Raw genomic sequence first — 9931 nt, 5'->3', positions numbered from 1 at the left:
CCTTAGCAAAGCGCATCCCAGGCTGCATAGCCGCACTACCCTACCCAACCATACCACACATAAACATGACACTACCCCCGGGGTTTACACAGACGAGCCGGCGAAGCAAGAAGAGCGCCAGAAGAAAGGGCCCTAGCCGGCGGGGCCCAGCCAGGACAAAAGGAGGTCCCACAAAGCGCCTACACCGGCCGCATTTGCGGTCGGGGTAGACGACGGATGGGGCCCACCTACGAAGGCTGTCCAGGCCTACACGAGATGAGGCAGGATAAAGAGGGATAATCCCCCTCGATCCCAAATCATTGAGGCCAATTTCTAGCCATAGAATAATGGCGGCGAGTCTGAATCTAGATGGAAAAAATTTTAGGACGAAGACAGTGTCTATCGCCACCTTTTCGACAGTATCCAAACTATGGAAATGTTGAGATACAAACGATTCCTATGATTTCCCCATGAAAACGTTCAAAAAATGTACCTTTCCTGTTTTGTCCAATTCATTTATAAAACTACTCAATAATTGTGATTAATTCATCTGTAAATAGTATCCTCAAAGCATTCTGCGGGGTGTGACTACGTTTTTACTACCATACACNAAAAGTTCAAAAAATGTACCTTTCCTGTTTTGTCCAATTCATTTATAAAACTACTCAATAATTGTGATTAATTCATCTGTAAATAGTATCCTCAAAGCATTCTGCGGGGTGTGACTACGTTTTTACTACCATACACGATTTTCTGTATGTTCAACAGGCTGGAGTGTCTAGATGCAGGGATGTACCCTCCAATCGTGGATCATTATTCCATGGCTAGAAATTGGCCTCATTGATTTGGCATCGAGGAGGATTATTACTCTTTGTCCGGCCTCATCTCGTGTAGGCCTGGACACACCGTAGGTGGGCCCTATCTGTAGTTTACTCCGACCGCAAATGCGGCCGGTGTAGGCGCTTCGTGGGATCTCCTTTTGTTCTGGCTGGGCCCCGCCGGCTAGGGCTCTTCATGTTTCCCCGCTAACCACAATCTACAACTAAATGCGCCGCTAATGCCAATAGAGCCAATTGCTAATGCTGTCATATAGGAAGCCAAAAAGGTTAAAAGCTTAGTGCATATACTGCTGGAGGCAGCGGCCCAGTAGCAGAGGTTGTGAGGTAAAGGAGGCGCGCCATTATTCTATGGCTAGAAATTGGCCTCAATGATTTGGGATCGAGGGGGATTATCCCTCTTTATCCTGCCTCATCTCGTGTAGGCCTGGACAGCCTTCGTAGGTGGGCCCCATCCGTCGTCTACCCCGACCGCAAATGCGGCCGGTGTAGGCGCTTTGTGGGACCTCCTTTTGTCCTGGCTGGGCCCCGCCGGCTAGGGCCCTTTCTTCTGGCGCTCTTCTTGCTTCGCCGGCTCGTCTGTGTAAACCCCGGGGGTAGTGTCATGTTTATGTGTGGTATGGTTGGGTAGGGTAGTGCGGCTATGCAGCCTGGGATGCGCTTTGCTAAGGTGGCCCTTAGGCTAGCGCGGGAGGGGAGGGTTAAGGAGGGTATGGGGGGTGTGTGTGTGTGTGTGTGTGTGTCGTTGTCTTCGTTTCTTGATCCTGGCTGTCTCTGAAACAGAAAAGGTTATCGGACAGGGGGAGGGGGTCAATGGGGTGGTCACCCAGGGTCATAAAGTTGGTGTCTAGGTCTTTTGTGTTTGTCGGTCACGTCGGGTACGTAGTCAACGGCTTGCCTGAGGAGGGGATTGTCATGTCTAGCGGCTACGTCAAATCGTTTCTCCGCGTTTTGTCTTATTGTCTGTGTAGCGTTTGTGTATTGTAAGTCTCGTAATATGTCAGTGTTTCTTACGTACCAGGGCGCGTCGGTGGCCGTGCGGAGGGCTATGTTTTCCACAGCCTGTAATGACTTTAAGTGGCTTTTTGCCGCGTGACCCCACGCCGTGGAGGCGTAGGTTAGCTGCGGTTGAAGTACCACCTTGATAAGCGTTCGCTTATTCCTTAAACTGAGGGTGTTTCCACCTTTGAGTAAGGGATAGAGCCTAGCCCTGGTGGTCTTCGCAGTAAAGGAGGGTAAATGCTGTCTCTAGCAGCATGCGATGGGTCAGTGACCATTACAGGAGCCAATCGCGTACTGCTAGAGAGAGATAGCATACCCACCCTCTTTCTCACTCTCTGTCTCTCTCTACAACCTCCGCTACACTCGGCCACTGCACTGACACGTTGCCTCCAGTCCTCCAATAGTGTATACTCGAAGACTACAAGTGACGACTGACGGCATTGTGCGTTATATATATCTCTGCAATTCTGTTTTTGTTTATGTATAAAAGAAGATTGTTGCAGAATAATGGCGGATGTTAAGGAAACGTCGTGTAAGCTTTGCCTTAAAACTGTAACCGATGAAAGTTTCGAAGTGATAAACAACATTATCAGAGCCATTCTAGATGTTCTTTTGCTGAAATTGGTAAGCACTTATGTACGTCTTAACAGCTTCGAGCGTAAATTATCTTTTAGTATTTAATTGTTATTTTCCGCCACAGTTATTTTCTTTATGTTTGAAGATGTGTATTTTTCAGAAATTTGATAGCGAAAGCAAAGAGGTTATATGTAACGTTTGCAGAAGAAAGTTAAATGCGGCGTTAGAATTTAAGTCGACGTGTTTGAATACCGATAACACAATTATCCCTTATGTGGATAGCGAAAAAATGTTACAGCCCGACTTAAGAGAAGTGCATGTACAGGAAAAGAAAATTGAATTGGTTCGCAGTCAGAAAATATGTCGATTGTGTATGCAGCCAGTAGAAAGTGAATTTAGGTGCATACGTGAAGAGGAACTTGAAGCTATTAAAAAATTGATACCTGAAATGGTAGGAGCAATATTAAATACTTGCACATTTTGTAATTTAATAAAACTGCTTTGTAGAATATAAATATCATCAAAGGTCCCGTTGTATGTAAGCCATGCTGGGATTCTCTGTGTACTCACAACAGTTTCCTGAAAGATTGCTCAGAGGTAGAGGAAAAAATTAAAAGTATTTTTGATAGTTCAGCCACAGGAAGTCAAATAAATACGTGTCCACTTGATTTATATGTTAAGACTGAAAACCTGGACAAGGAATTCGATATTAACGAGATGGAAATGTCGATTAAAGCTGAATGTGTTGACATAAAATCGGAAGATGAGGAAAGAAGGTAAGAGGAGACTATCTTAACATTAATTTAAAGAAATGGCAGCCCGTGGTTCTGACATTTTGTCACAATCTGGTGATGCAGTAATTGTAACAAATTATGAGATTGTCGGTTATATACGATATCATACAAATTTTTATATAATCATTAAGCTTTATGTTAACAAATTGGAAAAATACGTAAGATCCTTATAAAACAATCAGTATGACTTCGAATCAGATATGGGTACAAAGAATGCTACACTAAATTCCATTTATTCAATCAATTTTTTAACTGGACAGAAATAATTGGGGGTTATGTAAGCAGATTGCAAGAAAATCAGTTTGACCTTCAGTCATTCTTACCCAAAATTAATTTTGAAAGAATTTTGGAATGAGGTATTGANTTTTTAACTTTGGACAGAAATTCAAATTTTCTTGAATGAAAAGGATAGATCTTTTACGGAGTTACAAAATAATTGGTGGTTATGTAAGCAGATTGCAAGAAAATCGGTTTGGCCTTCAGTCATTCTTACCCAAAATTAATTTTGAAAGAATTTTGGAACGAGGTATTGAGCTAATTCAAATTATAAAAATACCTTGAAAAAATGCTCGTCAGATCATCAAAAAATATTTTTTTTTATTTTTGCAATATATAGAAAAGATCTTTGGGTTAGTTTAAAAATACTGTTTTTCTCAGTATTAAAGCTCATGAAAATGATTTGTGAGCCATAGAACTCGATAAGTATCAGAGATTTGAGGAAGGACTTTTAAATTGACATTTGCACTCAAAAAAAAGGACAACTGACAACTGTGTAGCATTGTGAAAATTGTAAATAATATATTTCTGAATATATTTTTTTTTTCATGACAATTTTTGATGAAAATATATAGATTTGTGCAAAAAAAAATTTCAATATAAAAAAAATGATTTAAAGATGCTAAATTTATTCCTTAATTGGCAATTCATAGTGAAAGCCAATCGCAGACGTTTGAACTCTTTACAGAAAGTAAAAAAACGAAAGTATCTTAAATATCAATCTCGGGTTTAACAAAATTCTTCAAATACGCAATTTTGGAATCAAGTTCCTTGCATCAAAAAAAATAAATTTATCAAAAAACGATAAGAATGTCTTGTGGAGGACAGTGTGAAATTTTCAAAACTCTGCTTAGATTTTCTGTATCAAAGCCAAAACAGTTATTTTTTATTTGATTATAAAGGTCTTGAACAGCTCAATTCAAAGAGGATGAATTAAACTAAAAGAGGTAACAGGTGGGATTGCCAAAAAAAAAAAATTGAGACCCGTGGAGCTGTTGAAAGTGAAGCAAAAGTTATAAAAAAAATTCCCCCGGGATTTCTTTTGATTTCTAAATGATAAAAATTTTTCAGCTGAAGATCCTGAAACTAGAACCTTCAAGCTTCAATTCACTTTTTTTTTATTGCCCTACGACCATTTTTCGTTAAGTTACAGCCTTTCGAAAATCACCTAAAAATTTGGGATTTTCTTTTTATCCTTTAATGTTTGTGACTAGAGTATTAAAATTTGTAATAAGGGAAAAAACAAAAATTAAATAATGTTGACGAACAAAAAAAGGTGATATAATGGGTGTTATTATTTGATTAAGATTTAATAAATTTATTATATTGTAGATTGTATTTAAATTATCTGTATCTAACTTTGTTTATGGATTTATTGTGTGACTTTATACATAGCTTCTGACAAATGCTTTTTCTGATAATTGAATACATTATCAAAGATATGAATCGATTCATCATTAAAGTTAAAATTGTGCTAACAGTACTATGGTTGATTCAATTATTGTCATAACCCCTTAAAATTAATACCTGATTATGAAAACTACTCTGTATATGCAATTTTTTCAGTGACACGCCACTTCAGATCTCCGATATTGTTCCATTCGAGGAGAGTGACTGTAAAAATGAAGAAGAGGATGGATGTAAACATGAAAATGGATCAGAAGTGAAAACCAGACAGGAACGCAAAGTATTGTACAAATGTGATAAATGTATCTACGAAACTGAAAGTGACATCCGTTTTACGGCACACTGTGCCAGTCATGAGAAGGATTTGGAAACATATAAGTGTGAATCGTGTGAGTATAAACCTAAAAGTAAGAAATTACTCCAGATGCACCTGTTGAAGCAAAAATATCCTTCAGAGGTTCAGATGTACAGGTGTAACGATTGTGATTATGAAACTAGAGATAAGAGTTATTTCAAAGGGCATCAACTGAAACATAAAGATCCTTCGCAGGTTCAAATGTACAGATGTAAGGACTGCGATTTCGAAACTAAATACAGGAGAAATCTCGAAAAGCATCAGCTGAATCATAAAGATCCTTCGCAGATTCAAATGTACAGGTGTCTGGATTGCGATTATGAAACTAGATACAAGAGTTATTTCAAAAAGCATCAACTGAAACATAAAGTTCCTTCGTACGTTCAAATATACAGGTGTCACGATTGCGATTTCGAAACTAAATACAAGAGTTGAAACATAAAGATCCTTCGCAGATTCAAATGTACAGTTGTAATGACTGCGAATACAAAACTAAGTACAAGAATGCTTTCAAAGTGCACCGACTGAAACATGAAGATCCTTCTCAGGTTCAAATGTACAGTTGTAATGGCTGCGAATACAAAACTAAGCATAAGAATGCTTTCAAACTGCACCGACTGAAACATAAGGACCCTTCACAGGTTCAAATATACAAATGTAATGACTGCGATTACAAAACTAGACAGAACAGTAATTTCAAACGGCATCAACTGACACATAAAGATCCTTCACAGGTTCAAATGTACAGGTGCCACGATTGCGATTTCGAAACTAAATACAATGCTAATTTCAAACAGCATCAACTGAAACACAAAGATCCTTCTCAGGTTCAAATGTACAAGTGTAACGACTGCGATTACAAAACTAGACACAACAGTAATTTCAAACAGCATCAACTGAAACATAAAGATCCTTCACAGGTTCAAATGTACAGGTGCGACGACTGCGATTTCGAAACTAAATATAGGACATTTCTCAAAAAGCATCAACTGAAACATAAAGATCCTTCACAGGTTCAAATGTACAGGTGCGACGACTGCGATTTCGAAACTAAATATAGGACATTTCTCAAAAAGCATCAACTGAAACATAAAGATCCTTCACAGGTTCAAACGTACAAGTGTAACGACTGCGGTTTCGAAACTAAATACAACGGTAATATCAAACAGCATCAACTGAAACATAAAGATCCTTCGCATGTTGAAATGTACAGGTGCCACGATTGCAATTATGAAACTCCATTCAAGAGTTATTTCAAAAAGCATCAACTGAAACATAAAGATCCCTCACAGGTTCAAATGTACAGGTGTAACGACTGTGATTATGAAAGTAAATACACGAATAATATTAAAAAGCATCAACTGAAACACAAAGATCCTTCGCAGGTTGAAGTGTACGGGTGTAACAAGTGCGATTACAAAACTAAATACAATAGTCTTTTAAAACAGCATCAACTGAAACATAAAGATTCCTCACAAGTTCAAATGTACAGGTGTAACAATTGTGATTACGAAACTAAATACAAGAGTGTTATCAAACGACATCAAATGAAACATAAAGATCCTTCTACGTCCAAATGTACAGATGTAAGGACTGCGATTTCGAAACTAAATACAGGAGAAGTATCAAACAGCACCAAGTGAAACATAAAAATCCTTTATTAGTCCAAACATACAAGTGTAACGACTGCGATTACGAAAATAAATACATATACAAACGGAGGAAAGTCGCCTAATATTTTAGTTTCTTCTTTCTAGGGGTATCATCGCTGAATTGTTTATATAATCTCTTCATTATCCGTGATATTCAAAGTTGACATCGAAGATGTTTTACTTACGTCAGAATATGATGACTGTGACGTGGAATGTTGGCTGATAGGAGACGTAAAAGAATCTGAAGATTGGGACTGTTCATGTTCCTAAAAAAGTATTGGTGAAGATAATTTTTATAAAATTATGTGGTGAGCATTAGAATGTTCATTAAGTATTGGGAGAGTCCTACGTGCAAAAAAAAATCATTCAAATGCACAGTCCAGGCAAATGTTACCGGAGTGTTCTAGATCAAACTTGAACACAGTGTGCGTGTACATATAAAGTATAATTACTTATCAGTCGAAAGGGCATTCAATTTTGCATTCACCCATGACAATTAATATGGGCCACTCCATTTGGAAAAAAAAAGTTTTTCAACTCGTAAGATTATTAATTGTAGGTCTCGGTATTTCCGAGTCTGAATAACGTACACGTTTTGCTCACAGATGACAATATAGAGTAATTTATGGGAAAATGAATTGTGAAAAGTGCAGGTTTCTAACTCTTACGGTTTAAACGCTATCTATCCTCATTTAGAGACGTGAAATTGTGATTTTTTTTCAAAAATAACTGATTATCTCGAAAACGGTAAGTTTTAAACGGCATGTACATTAAATAAACTCTACACATGATTCCAGACAACCTTGATTAAAATTATTTTTTTTATATAAATTTTACACTTGCACAGTTACTGAAGAATCCCTCTCAGGTGGAACACCCTGTATAAAAATTTTTCTAATGTGTGCCTTTTCGTAAAGATTAGTAATTGTATTAATTGTTAATACTGAATTTCTGTTTGTTACATACGTACCTAAAATAATAAAAAATAGGAGATAAAATACAAAAATACAATCTAATTATTTAAGTTCGATGGGTTCAAATCTGGACAACTTGGAAGCCGCTCGATAGGATTTTTAAGTCTTATTTATATCCTAGGATATTATCTGTTTTGCCACTGAAATTCATCACTTTATTGGAATCTTTTTATCTGTTGTTCTTGTTCTGAAAAGCTAAAAGTAAAAAAAATACAATTAAAAAATTATATAGAATTGTTGACGCTCTTGTAACAGTTTCTTCTGTTTATTTTACACTCCTAATACTATTTTATAATAACTTGATTTATCTGTGATCTTCTGCTAAGAGATGTCTAAATATATTCAGATTCCAAAATCAAATTCAAAATGGCGTACAAGATCAAAATCGCTTCTGAATAATTTTTTTATATTAAAATGTGTTCAAAGGTCGCAAAGTAGCCAAAAGATAAATATGAGATATTTTTTCAACACACACACCTCGTGCATAACCCTTAACGGTAATGATTGAAGAAGTTAGTCTGAATCTAGACGGAAAAAATCTTAAGAGTGTGGCTATCGCCATCTTTTCGACAGTATCCAAACTATGGNTCGCAAAGTAGCCAAAAGATAAATATGAGATATTTTTTCAACACACACACCTCGTGCATAACCCTTAACGGTAATGATTGAAGAAGTTAGTCTGAATCTAGACGGAAAAAATCTTAAGAGTGTGGCTATCGCCATCTTTTCGACAGTATCCAAACTATGGAAATGTTCAGATACAAACGATTCGTATAATTTCCCACATGAAAACGTTAAAAATATGTACCTTTCCTGTTTTGTCCACTTGATTTATAAAACCACTCAATAATTGTGATTAATTCATGTGTAAATAGTATCCTAAAAGCATTCTGCTGGGTGTGACTATGTTTACACGAGTATCCTACCGTACGCGATTTTCCGTATGTTCAAAAGGGGGAGGGGGGGAAGTTCAGGATAAACGCACGAGGTAAAAATATGCTTACGAGCTTATGCAATTAAGCCACTTTGAAAGTATGGATGAAGAGATTAGGGGTCCAGCTATCCCCCGTATAAATATTGTTGCTTTATCTTTCTTACTATAAAATACACATGGTCTGAAGCTAGTCACAGTTCCTCTCCATTTTTTTGAAAAAAATGAAATCTCGAAAACGGTTAATTTTAGGAATAGGGAAACTTCATAAAAGTCCACCTAAAATAACACGTAGAATCCAAAATTGCAATAATATATAGGGTGTTCCATTTAAAATAAGCAGGTTGATGGCGACTTCCGGTATAACCGGAAGTGGTACGTGGACGCCATTATTTTAGTTGAGAAGGGCATGCCCGAAAACCCGGTATCCCAAATTTTCAAAATTCAAATCGAAGTAGTCTCTGAAATAATTCTAATGGACCGTCACCGTGAGACACCCTGTATATATAAAAATTGATTATGCCATTCGATAGAGGGCAAAAATTTGCCATGAGAAAGTGTTTTTCATTTTTCAGTATCACCTCAAACGAGGCTGCAATGAAACAAAATCGGATTTCCAAAACTTCGGATTTTTTCAAGTATTTCGAAAACTGATCTTGTTAGCCTTGATTTTTTAGAGGCATAATGTTGGTCCCCCTGATTACGCAACTTTGCACCCATTTAAGCTAGTTCCGTATCTTTTACCGTTTCCGAGATCAATGTAGTGGAAAGTTAATTTGTAACAACCTGTATAATTAATGTAATAATGTAAGTAATAATTACATAATTCAACAATATTAGGAATAAAAACTATGCACTAAAACTAAGCAAAATAGATGTGCATTTTTTTTATAGAAGAAACTGTTGAGTATTGCTGTAAAATTGTATTGCTTTGTATTGCACAAAGGTTTTTCGGAAGTGAATCTAGACCTACCACAATATTCGGCCAGTAGCCTAGCTTTTAATGCGTTTTTAATCCGTAGTGAACTACAACGATAAACCTCTCTTTATCTAGACACGTGAATAAATGATATACTTTTTTACATTTTAAATATTAACAAGTATTTATTTGTTATTAAAAACAAATTTGTAAGGATAATAATTGTTTTC

General features: G+C 36.8%; 1 protein-coding gene across 1 annotated transcript in view; it reads left to right on the top strand.

Moving 5' to 3' along the window:
* Nucleotides 1-7147, top strand: part of LOC111693094 — a 23569-nt gene extending 16422 nt beyond the window's left edge. The window contains exons 7-11 of the mRNA XM_023457233.1: nucleotides 2321-2441; nucleotides 2554-2844; nucleotides 2901-3169; nucleotides 5030-5277; nucleotides 7038-7147. Of these exons, the coding sequence (XP_023313001.1) occupies nucleotides 2321-2441; nucleotides 2554-2844; nucleotides 2901-3169; nucleotides 5030-5277; nucleotides 7038-7147 (1039 nt within the window). The remainder of the gene's footprint in view (nucleotides 1-2320; nucleotides 2442-2553; nucleotides 2845-2900; nucleotides 3170-5029; nucleotides 5278-7037) is intronic.
* The last annotated feature ends 2784 nt before the right edge of the window (nucleotides 7148-9931 follow it).

This window comes from Anoplophora glabripennis, unplaced genomic scaffold (assembly GCF_000390285.2).
Source record: "Anoplophora glabripennis isolate ALB-LARVAE unplaced genomic scaffold, Agla_2.0 scaffold987, whole genome shotgun sequence".
Classification (NCBI taxonomy): Eukaryota; Metazoa; Arthropoda; class Insecta; order Coleoptera; family Cerambycidae; genus Anoplophora; species Anoplophora glabripennis.
Note: the sequence above shows the minus strand (reverse complement) of the source record. Positions and strands in the feature narration are given on the sequence as shown.